Below are 17602 nucleotides of genomic sequence, written 5' to 3' on the forward strand. Positions count from 1 at the left end.
TACATATATTACTAATGTAACTTTCAGATTTGACTTTTTTTGACGAGGCAAATTTCTTATCTCAAATTCTTACTGCCAGATGGGTGGTAACTGTGTTACTTGATTAAAATAGCTTTTTTGTGATGCATCATACTGTTCTGCATTTTTTTACTGCAGAGGGTATGTGCTTAAAATTGCAACTATGTTCTTGCAACAAAGTCCCTTTCTTTGTCATGCATAGGAATGCAAATAGCAATGGTTAGAGCTCATGTTCACTGAATTGATATGAATCCAGCAACATGAGTGGAATAAATCAACCTCTATGTTCTATGTTCTTCCTTTTGACTATTAAAAAGCCTGATTAATGTTAGTTGCAATAGAATCAGATACTTTAAAGAATGCAGTTAGTTAATTGCTGCAATAATTATACTCTTAAATAATTTATATAATTTAAGCAAAATAGTGGGACAGAAATTCATAATTTACAATTTCAGGTGGGAATTCAAATATAAATTCTAGATTTTGGGGTGCTGGATAAGATTGTTTCATGAGAATTATTTCTAATAAATGATATTTATCTGGTCTCCATTGCATCTGTAATACAGATACACTAAAATGTTCTGTACTTTTAATACTATAGACATTTGAAAATGTCCATGTTTCTTATGTAAGCAAATCTTTTTTTAAAAATTCATTTACGGGATGTGGGCATCACTGTTTAGGCCAGCATTTATTGCCCATCCCTAGTTGCCCTTCAGAAGGTGGTGGTGACTTGCCTCCTTGAACCACTGCAGCCCCTGAGGCGTCAGGACATCTCGGAGGGAGTTCCAGGATTCTGATCCAGCAACAGTGAAGGAATGGCGATATATTTCCAAGTCAGGGTGGTGAGTGACTTGGAGCGGAACCTCCAGGTAGTGGGGTTCCCAGGGATCAGCTGCTCATATCCTGTAGTGATCGTGGGTTTTGGAAGGTCCTGCCTGAGGAACCTTGGTGAGTTCCTGTAGTGCATCTTGTCGATGGTACACATGGCTGCCACTGTTCGTCGGTGGTGGAGGGTTTGAATGTTTGTGGAAGGGGGAGCAATCAAATTGGCTGCTTTGTCCTGGATGGTGTTTAGCTTCTTGAGTGTCGTTGGAGCTGCACTCATCAGCCAGGTGGAGAGTATTCCATCACACTCCTGACTATACCTTTGGGGGTACTTTGTGGGGGGTCAGGAGGTGACTTACTCGCCGTAGGATTCCTAGCCTTTGACCTGCTCTGGTAGCCACAGTATTATATGGCCAGTCCAGTTCAGTTTCTGATCAATGATATCCCACAGGATGTTGATTGTGGGGGATACAGTGATGGTAATGCCATTGAGTGTCAAGGGACGATGGTTAGATCCTCTCTTGTAGGAGATGTTCATTGCCTGGCATTTGTGTGGTGCAAATGTAACTTGCCACTTGTCAGCCCAAACTTGGATATTGTCCAGGCCTTGCTGCATTTGAATATGGACTGCTTCATTATCTGAGGAGTCACAAATGGTGCTGAATATTGTGCAGTCATCTGCGAACATCCTTACTTTAGACCTTATGATGGAAGGGAGGTCAGGGGTCATTGATGAAGCAGCTGAATATGGTTGGGCCTATGACACTATCCTGAGGAACTCCTGCAGTGGTGCCCTGGAGCTGCGATGATTGACCTCCAACCACCACAACCATCTTTCTTTGTGCCAGATATGACTCCAACCAGTGGAGAGTTTTCCCCGATTCCCATTGACTCCAGTTTTGCGAGTGCTCCTTTCCCTCGTGGTCTAGTGGTTAGGGTTTGGCACTTTCACCGCGTCGGCCCAGGTTCGATTCCCGGTCAGGGGAGAAAGATTTTGGGGTGGCACAGTGGTTAGCACTGCTGCCTCTCAGTGCCAGGGACCCGAGATCAATTCCAGCCTCGGGTGACTGTGTGGAGTATGTACATTTTCCCTGCATCTGTGTAGGATTCCTCCGGGTGCTCTGGTTTCTTCCCAAAGTCCAAACATGTGCGGATTATGTGGATTAACTATGGTCAATTGCTCCTTAATGTCCAGGGATGTGCAGGTTAGGTTGTAGGATTATGGGGATAGGGCAAGGTGGGCACTCATAAATGGGCAGAGTCTGCATTCGAAGGGTCGGTGTAGACTCGGTGGGCTGAATGTCCTCTTTCTGCACTGTAAGGATTCCATGATGCTGTACTTAAAACAAATGCTGCCTTGATGCCAAGGGCAGTTACTCTCGACTCACCTCTGGCATTCACCTCTTTTGTCCATGATTAAACCAACTGTAAGGATTCTATGATGCTGTACTTAAATCAAATGCTGCCTTGATGCCAAGGGCAGTTACTCTCGACTCACCTGTGGCATTCGCCTCTTTTGTCCATGATTAAACCAATGTTGTGATGAGATCAGAGACTGAGTGACTGGTGGGACCCAACGTGAGCGTCCGTGAGCAGATCATTACTGAGTAAGTGCCCCTTGATAGCATTGTTGATGACTCATTCTGTCACTTTGCTGATGGTGGTGTGTAGACTGACAGGGCGGTAATTGGCTGGGTTGGATACACCTGGGCAATTTTCCACATTGCTGGGTTGATGCCAGTGTTGTAGCTGTACTGGAACAGCTGGCTAGTGGTGCGGCAAGTTCTGGGGCACAAGTCTTCAGTACTTTTGCTGGAATATTGTCAGGGCTCATAGCCAGTATCCAAAGCCTTCAGCCGTTTCTTGCTATCACGTGGAGTGAGTCGTATTGGCTGAAGACTGACACCTGTGCTGCTGGGGACCTTGGAGGAGACTGAGATGGATCGTCCACTCAGCACTTTTGGCTAAAGATAATTGCGAATGCTTCAGGCTTGTGTGTGGGCTCCTCCATCATTGAGGATGGGAATATTTATGGAGTCTCCTCCTCCAGTGAGTTTAATTGTCCACAACCATTCACGGATGGATGTGGCAGGACTACAGAGCTTAGATCTGATGCGTTCATTTTGGAATTGCTTAGCTCTGTCTGTTACTTGCTGCTTATGCGGTTTGGCACACAAGTATCCTTGTAACTTCACCAGGTTGCACCTCATTTTTCGATATGCCTGGTGTTGCTGCTGGCATGTTCTCCTGCACTCTTCAGTGAATAGGGGTTGATCCCCTGGCTTGGTGGTAATGGTAGAGTGGGGGATGTGCCGGATCATGGGGTTGCAGATTGTGGTGTGGTTCTGTACAATTCTGCTGCTGCTGATGGCCCACAGTGCCTCATGACTGCCCAGTCTTGAGTTGCGAAGTCTATCCAATTTAGCATGGTGGTAGTGTCACACAACACAATGGAGGGTATCCTCAATGTGAAGACTGGACTTGGTCTCCACAAGGAATGTGCAGTTGTCACTTCTACCAATACTATCATGTACAGTTACATCTGCAGCAGGCAGTTTGGTGAGGAAGATGTCAGGTATGTTTTTCCCTTTTGTTGGTTCCCTCATCACTTGCTGCAGTCCCAGCCTAGCAGCTATGTCCCTTCGGACTCGGCCAGCTCGGTCTGTGATGGTACTACTGAGCCACTCTTGGTGTTGAACATAGAAGTCACCCACCCTGAGTATATTCGTCACCCCAGTGCTTCCTCCAAGTGGTTTTCAACATGAGGAGTACTGATTTGTCAGCTGATGGTGGATGGTACATGGTAATCAATAGAAGGTTTCCTTGCCCATGTTTAACCTGAAGCCATGAGACCAGAGTCGATGTTGAGGACTCCCAGGGAAACTCCCTCCCAATTGCATACCACTGTGCCGCCACCTCTGCTGCATCTGTCTTGTATTATGGCCCAGGGTTTAGAGAACACCAAAGTATATCATGGAGCTCGCCTGACCCACATCGTTTAGTAGATTTTGGTTTATGTGGAGCACAACGGCCCACTTTCCAGGTGTGATGCAACAGAGAATTAAAAGTATTTTTAAACAAAAACAATGTTTATTCTGTGAATCCAGTTAACATTTGATAAACACACAGTAAACATCTTATCAACTACCAACACTGATAACCCCCCAAAAAGATACAATACTCGAAAGGCAACCCTTAGTAACTTTCCGAACAACATCCATAAGGCAAAAAACCCTTTTTAACAAAGACAATAGGTTTGCATTCCTTACAGAAACCGGTATTACTTTGAAATCGTCAAGTGATCTAAACACCTTGTTTAACATACAGAGAGAGGCCAGTATACATTTGCTTGGTTTGAAGCAGCTCTCCAACTGAAAGCAAAACTAAAACACAGAGCCAAAAAGAACTTCCAGCTCAAAATGAAAGTAACAAGCAGAATCACATTCCAGCTCCACCCACACAATGATATCACTGCAGCCATTTGATAATACACACTTTTCTTAAAGGGACTCTCACATGACACTTCCACCTCCACCCCCCCCCCCCCACACCAAGAAAAAAAAATCATCAACTTCAAGATGGTTTAACTTTTCACCATTTCACTTTCCTTTAAAAAAAATATTAACAGTAAATATACTGGGTTTTTATAACAGAACACCCAAACATTTATAATAACATAGCCCATTTTAGTTCTTCTTCCTCCAACTGGAATCCTTCTTGATTGACAGTCTCTTTGGACAAGAAGGTCTCTGCACGTTCCATCCATTTCTCTACGCCTTGGCATTTCTCTTTAAGGTCAGATACTTTAGTTCAATCCGATCACGGAGCCCCTTGTAATTCTCCAACACAGGAGCATTGGTTAACACAGCCTTCAAGCAGTCAAATGCCTGTTGACAGTCCGTTGTCCGCTTAAAATTGCTGCTCGGTTTGTGATGGTACTACCGAGCCACTCTTGGTGTTGGACATGAAAGTCCCCCACCCGGAGTATATTTGTCACCCCAGTGCTTCCTCCAAGTGGTTTTCAACATGAGGAGTAGTGATTTGTCAGCTGATGGTGGATGGTACGTGGTAATCAGCAGAAGGTTTCCTTGCCCATGTTTAACCTGAAGCCATGAGACCAGAGTCGATGTTGAGGACTCCCATGGAAACTCCCTCCCAATTGCATACCACTTTGCCGCCACCTATGCTGCATCTGTCTTGTATTATGGGCCAGGGTTCAGAGAACACCAAAGTATATCATGGCGTTCACCTGACCCACAATGTTTAGCAGATTTTGGTTATGGGGAGCACAAGGGCCCACTTTCCAGGTGTGATGCAACAGAGAACTAAAATTATTTTTAAACAAAAACAATATTTATTCTATGAATCCAGTTAACATTTTATAAACACACAGTAAACATCTTTAGCAAACCCATCAGTGGAGCAACCACACTGCTAAAGTTCGGCACAAATTTCCGGTAAAATCCACTCATGCCAAGAAATGACATTATTTCCCTTTGTGTCGAGTGTATTGCAAACTTCCCAATAACTTTTGTTCTCACATTCTATGGAATAATTTGGCCCTGTCCGATTACATGGCTAAGGAAAGTGACTTGGGCTTTTCCAAATTCACTTTTGGCTAGGTTTACCACCAAACCCGCCTGTGAAGTCGATCGAATAACTCCATCAGATGCTTCCTTTCCATGTCTGACTTAAAATTACCAAATCGTCGATGTATACTGCACAATTCGGTAATCCTGAAAAGACTTTGTTCGTTAACCGTTGAAATGTGGCTGGGGTGTTTTTCATGCCAAATGGCATAACTTTGAATTGGTATATACCATCTGGAGTCACAAAAGCTGAAATCTCCTTCGCCCTTTCGAATAAAGGTACCTGCCAGTAACCTTTAAGTAAATCCAGTTTTGAAATAAAAGCTCATTGTCCCACCTTCTCAATGCAATCCTCCAAACGTGGGATAGGATAAGAGTCCGTTCTTGTAACTGCATTAACCTTTCTATAGTTCACACACAACCGTTGGGTACCGTCTGGTTTCGGTACCAAGACTATGGGTGAGCTCCATTGGCTGCAACCCACTTCAATTATGCCATTTTTAAGCATATTTTCAATTTCCTTGTTAACCTGTGCCAATTTTCAAGGGTTAAGTCGATACGGATGTTGTTTAATTGGAACAGCATTTCCCACATCTACATCATGTATAGCCATTTTAGCACTTCCCAACTTATCTCCATAAACTTGCCCATGTGATATCAATAACTCTTTCAGATCAGTTTGTTTTTCCTCTGAAAGATAACTCAACAATTTATCCCAATTTTTAAGAACATTCTCGTTTTCCAATTTAATTTGAGGGAACGTCAAATTCAAACTCATCTGGATTTGGTTCGTCACTTTGAGTTAGAATCATTAATACCTCCTCCGTTTGCTCCTTCCCTTTCAAAGTACCTTTTAAGCATATTCACATGACACAATCGGTGAGTTTTCCTTCTATCTGGAGTTCTTACCACATAATTTACCTCACTTAATTTCCTTTCCATCTGATAAGTTCCACAAAACCTTGCTTTTAAAGGTTCACCTACCACTGGTAACAATACTAAAACTTTATCTCCACTGCCAAAACTACAAACTTTTGCTTTCTTGTCCACTACCCGTTTCATCACATGTTGTGCAACCTTTTGCCCCTGAAAGGGGCAACACCGGTGGAGAAGGTAATCAAGAAGGCATACGGCATGCTTGCCTTCATTGGCCGGGGCATTGAGTATAAGAATTGGCAAGTCCTGTTGCAGCTGTATAGAACCTTGTTAGGCCACACTTGGAGTATAGTGTTCAATTCTGGTCGCCACACTACCAGAAGGATGTGGAGGCTTTAGAGAGGGTGCAGAAGAGATTTACCAGAATGTTGCCTGGTATGGAGGGCATTAGCTATGAGGAGCGGTTGAATAAACTCTGTTTGTTCTCACTGGAACGACGGAGGTTGAGGGGCGACCTGTTGGAGATATACAAAATTCTGAGGGGCATAGACAGAGTGGATAGTCAGAGGCTTTTCCCCAGAGTAGAAGGGTCAATTACTAGGGGGCATAGGTTTAAGGTGAGAGGGGCAAGGTTTAGAGTAGATGTACGAGGCAAGTTGTTTTACACAGAGGGTAGTGGGTGCCTGAACTCGCTACCGGAGGAGGTGGTGGAAGCAGGGACGATAGTGACATTTAAGGGGCATCTTGACAAATACATGAATAGGATGGGAGTAGAGGGATACGGACCCAGGAAGTGTAGAAGATTGTAGTTTAGTCGGGCAGCATGGTCGGCACGGGCTTGGAGGGCCGAAGGGCCTGTTCCTGTGCTGTACATTTCTTTGTTCTTTGTTCTTATCTAAGGAACATTGATGAGTCCCTGCAGTGCATCTTGTAGATAGATGGTGCACACTGCTGCCACTGTGCATCAATGGTGGAGGGAATGGATACTGAAGGTGGTGGAAGGGGTGCCAATCAAGCGAGTTGCTTTGTCCTGGATGGTGTCTGGTTTCTTGACTGTTGTTGCAGCTGCAGTCATCCAGGAAACTGGAGAGTATTCAATCACACTCCTGACGTAAGCCGCATAGAAGATGGTGGACAGGTTTTGGGGAGTTTGAGTTACTTACCACAGAATTCCCAGTCTCTGACCTGTTCTTGTAGCTACAATATTTATATCGGGGCTGGTTTAGCTCAGTTGATTGGACAGCAACAGCGCAGGTTCAATTCCTGTGCCGGCTGAGGTAATTCATGATGGCCCCACCTTCTCAACCTTGCCCCCTGAGGTGTGGTGATCCTACGGTTAAATCACCAACAGTCAGCTCTCCCCCACAAAGGTAACAAAGTCTATTGTCATCTGGGACTATGGTGACTTTACTTATTTACTTTAATACTTGTATGGCTGTTAAAGAATCAAAGAATACAATTTCAACGCGAAATTTTTTAGCTAATTTTTTGACTTGTTCAAGATGTTTGTATTTATCTTTGAAAAACAGATTTTAGGATGTTTTAGGATGTCAGATTTTATTAAATGATGCAGAAATAAATACACTCTTAGCTATAATGAGCCCCAAGGCAATAATGTTCAAACAGGAAATGTCTCTGAAATTAATTTGCATGGAGGCTGCTGGATTGTCATGTCACATTCAATGTTAAGTGCTTGATTAATTTTTAACATTTTAATGTGAACCTTTTCAACTGTCTCAATATAAATTTGCATTCACTACTTTGCAAAGTTTAGTATAAACTGTAATCCCTTACCTGCATCACTCTTGAGAAAACTGACCACCCTGTTTCAGGGTCTGCTTTGCATAGTGATATTCTTTTGTACACCTTGCTGGTCAGCACAAGTGGGCTCTCTGAATGATTTGTTTTACTGTATAAGGACTCTGGAGGATTTTCTTCAGTTCATATTGATTCTGGATGAGTGTGTTTTGGCACTCCTGCAAGAATGGTTAACTGTCCTACTTCCCTGGAAACCTGCGTCAAATTAGTTTCTGTTGAATTCATTCTTTGTAATTATTCCAGAAATGAAATGAAAGTAAAATGAAATAAAAACTTTATTATTCCAGTTTGCAACTTGTTTGCTGCACTGACCTCAAGATTTTAACTGGTGATATTTTGCAAATTGCAGTGAAAATTTATAGTTACGTTGATGTACAAAAACACGTCCATAAAGTCATCAACATTGTTGTTGTTGGTGTCTTCCTAATAGTGGATCTACCCCTGATTCTACTAATATCAGTATGTTAAAATGAGGGTAATTTGTGGGAAACCGGGGAGACAGTGATGTAATGGTATTGTTGCTGGACTAGTAATCCAGAGACCCAGGGTAATTCTCTGGGGTTCGGGTTCAAATCCTACCATGAAAAAAATCTGAAATTTATAAAGTTTAATGATGACCATGAAGCCACCATTGTTAAAAACCCATCTGGTTCAGTCGTCCTTATCTGGTCTGGCCTACAGGTGACTCCAGAACCACAGCAATGTGGTTGACTATTAAATGCCCTTGGGGTGGGCAATAAATGCTGGCCCAGTCAGCGATGCCCACATCCCATAAACAAATATTTAAAAAAACTCCCCAAGTTGATCAAGAGCGGCTCACTGGGACTATCGTCAGAGGCTTCGGAGGAACACACCCTTGACCACTGAAACCTTCAATTGCGCATACCTGCAGTCGCAACTCATTTCTGATTTTGAGATGTCAGCCCCTATCAGGACCCCAAAGTCCTGCCCAATATTTTTACCCTGACATGTAGTGTTCTTGTACTATTGTTCTAATATTGTGAAAGCTCATCAGTTTACAAGAAAATAAAGGAACTGCAGCAGACTGTTAGATTAATCAAAAGATGCTTGAGTGACTAATTTGATGAATCTATGCCCTTAAAACCAAAATTTGAGATTTGGTTTCCACTCATCCAAGCCATCGTGTTTTTTAAGGTTGGGTAGCTTTAGAAATCAATCTGCAGCTCCGATATTGTGATTTCAATTATGGCTGAACAGACTTGTATAATTCTTCCTGGAATGAGGTGAAAGGCTGTTTATTATGAGGAAAGGAAAGTAGTCCAACAAAATTTGCAGTTTCGAAAGCGAATGGGGGGTGAACTTCTGTCTTCCCTGTCTGATGTGTAATCTGGCTGAGAGGATTGTATTGCTTGTTTGATGTAGAACCAAGGTGGAACAAAAGTCAGCCGGGGGATCCACTCTATTCCACCAGATCACCACCCAGATAGTGAAGACAAAAATATAACTCTGTTTTTCTAGTTTACTTTCTATGGCATTTCTCTTGCTGAGCTTGAGTTGTTATTATTTCTCACAGTAGGGTTTGGGCACAACATTATGGCCATTGATTTGCAGTAACTGAATATGTGAGAATCTATTTATTTTAGTTATTTTGAGATTGCACAGGGTATGTTTGTTTTACTGCATGTATTATTACTGCACGTGTGCAACATATTTCTTCTGCTTCTGTTCAAAAAACTTTTGCCTTTTTTGGTTGCACTTATATGTTACTTTTTCCCATTTTGAATGCGTTTCTTCACAATTAACTAGAGTGGACTCATAACAACTGGTTACATTAAATGTAAAGCTTATAATCAGGGAGAAAGTGTTCTGACACCCTGGGTCAGTGCGTGGTCAATTCTAGGCCCACGTTCCCCGGAGTCACAACACACGTGAATTAACCAATAATTATTATGAAAATACCCGGAGTCTTTGGCCTTTGGCTGCCAAATAATTACAGTCATCAGGTTTGTAAATGTAAACACAACTACTGTTCATTTATAACAGGAACTATAGTGAAATATATATACACACACGCGCACACATAGCACACACACACACACAAACACAACGGGATGGAAAGTGGTAAAAATCATAAGTAAAAGAAAAAATAGTCTTCTGTTTCAGATGTTTTTTTTTCAGCACACCTTTCTTCACAGCAAGCTTGCAGGTTAAAGCCTCTTGCAGCCTGTGCTGGTCTTCTCTGTAGATTTATTCATTCAGTTTCTCTGTAGTTTAGAAGGCCTAACTTCTCAACCTTTCCCTTGCCTAAGGTGTGGTGACCCTCTGGTTAAATTGCCATCAGTCAGCTCTCTCCCTCGAAGGGCAAAGCAGTCTATGGTCACCTGGGAGAATGGTGACTTTACTTTACTTACTTTAGTTTAGCAATGGAGTACTTGCAGCTTTTCTGGGGAGACAGCTTACTTCTCGTCAAACCTTGCTTTCAGCTCGTGATTTGTATTCAGGCCTCTAGTTTCAGAATTACAGCACTCACAGGCTATCTGGAAAGAGATAGCATTCACATCAAGCTTGCTGGAGAGAGATAGCACTCACAGCAGGCTTTCTGGAGAGAGATAGTTGTTTTGCAGCAGCTTTTCTGCAGAGTTATCAGAGTCTCATCTCCGTTCTGCCAGAATCAAACCTTGGGACTCAAAGGCATTCTAGTGGGGTAGGATCCAATAACCACCTGTTACTGGGCAGAACACAGCCTTTTGGATCAATTCATTGGCCACCAGCCACTCAATCAAACCAAGTCCCAACTCCATCTCTCTCCCTGGTGCCAACAAGTCTGCCACTCCTGTTTAATCCAGTCCAGACTGGCAGGATGTTCTCCCCAATAACTTCTGGATTCTCCTGCTTGAATTAAAGACACAGCTGCTTGCCTGAAAGAGACATGTCCATTAATCAGCCGTGGATAAATACAAGAACAACAAAATAAAAGAAAGGGAAATGCGGGAATAAACAGGCAGGACCCTGTGCATACAGGTTTAGTTTAGACAGATACCATGGTCGGCGCAGACTTGGAGGGCCGAAGGGCCTGTTCCTGTGCTGTTTTGTTCTTTGACCCTTACAAAACCAGCAAAATAATTCGCTAAAGGTTTAGGTAGAGCAAGGAAATGTTCAAAAAAGGTGAAAATCAAGTGTATCTACACTTACAGAATTAAAAGCATTTTGAAAAAGAGTTTTAGAAGCACAACTGATGAATGTCAGCAGCTTAACCTGTATTAACTGTCCTGATTTCATGTGCTAGCTTGTTTGGCTATGTTTGCAGACCTGTTTGTGGTTTGCTCCTGATTTCCTCATTCTTGAAATTATCAGAAAAGAGGAAAAGCTTTGCCTTAAGGGTGAGATTACCTTTCTTTTTATATATTTAGCTGAGCAGTTTGAAAATTGTCATTCAGCACTGCATATTGCAGGTTTTAAAAATTCACTCATGGGAAGTGTGCATGTCCATCCCTAATTGCCCTTGAGAAGATAGCGGTGAGCTGCCTTCTTGAACTGTTGCAGTCACAGTGAGTACACCCACAGTGCTGTTAGGGAGAGTGTTGCAGGAATTTGATCCAGTGACAGTGAAAGAACAGCAATAGATTTCCAAGTCAGGATGGTGAGTGGCTTTGAGTGAAAGTTCTAGATGGTTGTGTTCCCATGTGTCTGCTGCCCTTGTCCTTCTACATGGTGGCAGTCATGGGTTTGGAATGTGCTTTCTTAGGAGCCTTGGTGAGTCCCTGCAGTGCATCTTGTATATGGTGTACACTGTTGCGACACAGAGTCAGTGGGGGAAGGGAGTGAACTTTTCTGGATGGGGTGCCAATCAAGTGGACTGCTTTGTCCTGGATATAGTTATTCATTAAAGCAAGTTATTGTCTGTGTCACAATGCACGTCTATCATTGGAGAAGCTTAGTCCTGATAATTGTTATGTGCTTGCTAAGTCAGCTTTGGTATTAAAAGGTTAGCATGAAACATTTGGAAATCTTTCAATGGAGCCAAATGCACTTATGGCAGCTAAAACTCTCATAGCAGTGAGGTTTGCCATGACAAAATGCCAAGAGGTTATTTGACAGGGTGTAAGTTTTTCTTTATTGCACTTGAGCAATGTCCATAGTTTTTTATTGAAATGCTTATTTTAACGAGGGTTTCAGCACGGTGATGCAGTGGTTAGCACTGCTGCCTCACAGCGCCAGGGACCCAGGTTTGATTCTCACTGTGCGGAGTTTGCACATTCTCCCCAAGTGTGGGTTTCCTCCGGGTGCTCTGGTTTCCTCCCACAGTCCAAAGATGTGCAGATTATGTGGATTGGCCATGCTAAATTGCCCCTTAGTGTACAAAGGTTGGGCGGAGGGGGGGGGGGGGGGAAGAGAGGGGGTGCAGGGATAGGGCGGGGATGGGTGCTGAAGTTGGGGTGCTCTTTCGACGGGACGGCGCAGACTTAGAGCCGAATGGCCTCCTTCTGCACTTCAATGATTCATAATGGATTAATTAAACAAATGTGACTATTGTTTATACCTGCATTTACCCCATATACCCTTGTGATTGATTGCGGAACTAGGGTAGGAAGGGAAATGGAGAAAAACCATAAAGTAATAAGGAAGCTTGTAACCACTGCAAATATAGAATTGGGGCAAGGATGGCATGAAACTCCTTACATTTGAGAAAAAGCTCAGAACTAGTTTTATTCCTGGTCTTGGAGGATTACAGTTGATTCAATTAAGCAGATAATTCTAAAAATATACTATGTTTGGACCTTAGTGTGGTAAAACATGATACTGTAAAATGTGTGTAATTTTCAAAAACTACAGACAAGTTCACTGCTGTTATCTGATGTTCACTGTTTTTATCATTTGAAGTTCTTAAAAAATCATGACGGGGAACAATTTAAATAAATATATAAAATAGACATAAATTATATTAAAATAGTCTATTACCTGAACATAGAGAGTAAATCACGATGAAACAGAAGTAGGCAATTTTCTAGGTTGCGAAATATGCCGACACTATAGTTATGAGAGCCCACCAACGACTCTACTTTCTCAGAAAACTAAGGAAATTTGGCATGTCAGCTGCGACTCTCTCCAACTTTTACAGATGCACATTGAAAGCATTCTTTCTGGTTGTATCACAGCTTGGTATGGTTCCTGCTCTGCCCAAGACCGCAGGAAACGCCAAAAGGTCATGAATGCAGTCCAGTCCATCATGCAAACCAGCCTCCCATCCATTGATTCTGTCTATCATTCCCGCTGCCTTGGAAAGGCAACCAGCATAATTAAGGACTCCACGGACCCCGGACATACTCTCTTCCACCTCCTTCCGTCAGGAAAAAGATACAAAAGTTTAACATCACGTACCAATCGACTCAAGAACAGCTTCTTCCCTGCTGTCATCAGACTTTTGAATGGACCGACCTCGTATTAAGTTGATCTTTTCTCTACACCCTAGCTATAATGTAACATTACATTCTGTAGTCTCTCCTTCCTTCCCTATGTACGGTGTGCGTTGCCTGTATAGCATGCAAGAAACAATACTTTTCACTGTATACTGATACATGTGACAATAATAAATCAAATCAAAAATGCTATGCTTGTTACCTTTAGAGCATTTTGCCAATTAATCCTTTTTTTTTAAATGAGAAGGATTCTCTATCATGCTTGCATGTGATTTCTCTAAGATTACAAAATACTGATGGCCTTCAGTACCATGAAGCTTGTTGTGAAAGCCTATTTTGGGTATCCAATCAGTCATTAATCCGTCATTAATCAGTATCTAAGAATCATATGGAAGCAGATTGTTATCCCATGCTGGTAGAATGGTTCCCATTAATATAAAAAGGCCAATTCGAAGATGTCAATTCCCAATCAGATTAAGCAGTTTTCAGTAAGGATACCTCCCCAGAGCAAGACCATGTGACCATTCATTGCTCTTTACAACTTTTTGGTTTGTGCCTTTAACCAAAAAGTTAATTGTGAACTGAAACCTGAGCCTATGTATGCGCTGGGAGTGAGTTGGAATGTTACTGAATGAACATAATGCGGGGTGGCACACTAGTTAACACTGCTGCCTCACAGTGCCAGAGACAGAGTTTCAATTCCGGCCTGAGGTCACTGTCTGTGTTGGTGTTTGTGTGGCGTCTGCATGGGTTTCCTCTGGGTGCGTTTCCTCCCACAGTCCAAAGATGTGTGGATTAGGTGGATTGACCATACTAAATTGCCCCTTAGTGTCCAGGGATGTGTGGGTTGGGATCTGGGGATAGAGTGGGGTAGACATGGATAAGTGCTCATTCAAAGGATCAATGCAGACTTGGTGGGCCGAATAGCCTCCTTCTGCACTGTAGGGATTCTATGTATAATTTCTGTTTATAAAGAAGGTCTTCTAATTGCGATAACAACTGCTGGAAATGTCAGTGTGGTACATAGAACATACAGTGCAGAAGGAGGCCAAGCGGCTCATCGAGTCTGCACTGACCCATTTAAGCCCTCACTTCCACCCTATTCCCGTAAGCCAATAACCCCTCCTAACCTTTTTTTGGTCACTAAGGGCAATTTATCATAGCCAAATCACCTAACCTGCACGTCTGGACTGTGGGAGGAAACCGGAGCACCCGGAGGAAACCCATGCATACACGGGGAGAATGTGCAAACTCCGCACAGACGGTGACCCAGCGGGGAATTGAACCTGGGACCTTGGCGCTGTGAAGCCACAGTGCTATCCACTTGTGCTACCATGCTGCCCCTAGGCAATGGTCTGCTGCCTCCTTGGAAAAGCAAAAAATAGAATCCACCCCATCAAGTCAATTTGCTGTATAAAACTTAGTTGTAGGCTTATCTGTGTATAGAATAATAACACAAAAATGCAACGCATAGAAAATAAAGACTAAAATCACCATAAGTTAAAAAGACCAGTGTAATTTTTTAACCATTTTATAATTGACAGCACCTTCAGATGAAAGGCTTTTTCTTCATTTTATAGATACAATCTTACACAAAGGTAACAAAATTCCCTGACTCTTTCCCAGATTATGCCTACTACTTGAATACAATTAACATGTGGTGGGTACTTTTCTTCAACTCCCACAATTTGGAGCAGTGTGCTTTCCCTTATTTTGTTTACAGTCACCTCTCAATTTGTTATTTTGAGATACACAGGAGAAATTAAAGTTGTTTTTTAACTCTGCTTTTTTTCAATTCTCAATATAGAAAGACCTGCAATGTTATAGTTTGTAATAAACTTTTCTGTGAGGCAACTTATTTATATTCCTCGTAGGATACTAGTTCAGAGCAGTTGCATGCCACAAGGTGTGTTTTCGAGCTTGGCTATAATTGGCAGTTTGGCTGTATAAAGGATGTCTACCCATCCAGTTGGCGGAGGAGGTGAAATGATGGAGTATGAATCAGCTAAGCTAGTAAGAAGCATCCAACAATTGACTAAGGTTACTAAACTTTCATGTGGGCGATAACCTAACTTTGGAATTAAGTGAACAGGAGCATTGATTTAGTCCCATCTGCCACAATGAGAAAGTATGCAAGACAGAAAGCAGAGAGTGGGCTAAAGGGTAGTGATTCAGAGGCAGAAGGTGGGAAAATGGTGTTCCAGAGGGTCAGTGCTAGGACCACTGCTATTCACAATTTACATTAATGATTTGGATTTTGGAATCAAGAACACAATTTCTTAATTTGTGCATGACACCAAATAGAACTGAGGGGGACTGCAATAAATTACCGGAAGAAACTTTCAGTATGGGCAAGTAATTGGCAAACGAAATTCAACACAGATAAATGTGAGGTGGTATGTTTTGAGCAGGGGAGTAGGTAGGGCACTTATTATTTGGAAGATGCAAGTCTAGGGGATAGACGAACATGCCCTACGCATTATTTTAAACTAGCATAAATGCCAGACTAAAGATGTTGCAAATGTTCAGCCCCCAAACAGCTCAACTTAAAAAATAAAAAGGTAGTACAAGTGCTGTTCTCATCAAAATTAGTTATTTTAAAAATGTTATAACCTGTACCTTTTTGATTTATTAATTAGATGGTCATAGAAAACCAGATGTGTCGATAGGAAGCCATGATCCTCGAACAGCAGTACAACTGAGGAGCCTGACCACAGTTCTAAAGCGCTTGAAAGAAATAATGGAGGGAAAAAGCCAGGTACAGTATGGAGTAAAGTTATTAACCTATTGCAGCACATAAATCCCAAAGGGAGAGAGAAACTCATGAGACAGGAATGGCTGCGAAAAGTAGCGCTATATGAGAACCCTCTAAACCATTAAATAGAAATTTGCAAGAGACCAATCACTAAAGACAAAGCTGCATCAAGAGTCAAAACAAAGCGATTCTTGAAATACTCAGCAGATCAGGCAGCAGTTTTGTGACCAAGCTGGAAGATATAAAGAGGTGGTGAGCATACATTTCCATTGAACAGTCAGTAGAAGATCAGAGGTCCACCAGAGCTAACTTGAAGAGCAACAAGCCAGCCAGAGAACAAGGTTTGTGCAAAATTACAGAAAGAAACTGGCAAAAAGAACTTGATTACCATCCTGAGTTTATTTGATTTTGTGGGGCAGCACCAAACATTTGGACAAAATAAATCATTGCCAAGCTTCCCAAGAAGTGGGAACAGAAGTTATTGTAACAGGTGTGTGATGTTGCATTACTATCTGTCTCTGGTATGATTTTCCATATTATTACCCTCAACAGAATTAGGGTAGCCATTGTATGTTGCCTTTAAGAAAGGACAAGTTGGTTTTCTTGGCAGTGCAATTCATTTTTGTGCAAATGTCATTTTTGAGGGTAACAGTGCAGGAGAGAAGCTGAATTTCCTTTGGTCTCATTCTGAGAGTGCCTGACACATCCAGAAGTGGATATGGAATTGAAAGCCAAGGGAGAGTCGAACCTAAAATGTGACCAAGAATACCTCCAAGAAATACAATAAAGGATGCAGCTGCAGTGCACGTGCAGCTTTAGGAGCTTGGGACAAAGAAATGTGCCTCTGGAGCAGAAAAGAATGAAGACGAATGTGGTACACTAATTGAGGAAACCTGTTTTTTATTTGTTCAACATTGAATCCTGTTTTTCAAATTGTAATGCTCAATAATTTCAACACTTTTGTAATGAAATAACATTTATTTTGATACTGATGTAGGGCTTCAGAGGTTAGTAGGCCCACTTGTTAGAATTTAAATAGTGGGTTTCAATTTCATGATGCACATTGGCTTGTCTACAGAATACATTGATGCAACTGTTTATGTTTTTGCATATTAAACTAAAGAGAGTACATTTGAAATTTTGACAGTATATATGTATCATTACTTCTAGTAAGTTGACTTGAAGTAAATTAGGACCACATAAGGTAGGTATGTGTATTATGTTGCACCTTTTTGAAGATATGCATGTGACCTATCTATGTGGTCATTAGCTTAGTTCCAGTTAATGCCTGACTTTTAAGTCAGGCAGTCAAATTAGTTTCGAGATTCATCAGTTCTGTC

General features: G+C 42.0%; 1 protein-coding gene across 5 annotated transcripts in view; it reads left to right on the top strand.

Moving 5' to 3' along the window:
* The window catches only part of pikfyve (phosphoinositide kinase, FYVE finger containing), a 218246-nt gene that overhangs the window by 24964 nt on the left and 175680 nt on the right, over positions 1-17602 (top strand). For all 5 annotated transcript variants that reach the window (XM_072479996.1, XM_072480015.1, XM_072480005.1 and 2 more), the window contains exon 4: positions 16147-16265. In XM_072479996.1, the coding sequence (XP_072336097.1) occupies positions 16147-16265 (119 nt within the window). The remainder of the gene's footprint in view (positions 1-16146; positions 16266-17602) is intronic.

The sequence above is a fragment of the Scyliorhinus torazame genome, chromosome 2 (assembly GCF_047496885.1).
Source record: "Scyliorhinus torazame isolate Kashiwa2021f chromosome 2, sScyTor2.1, whole genome shotgun sequence".
Lineage (NCBI taxonomy): Eukaryota > Metazoa > Chordata > Chondrichthyes > Carcharhiniformes > Scyliorhinidae > Scyliorhinus > Scyliorhinus torazame.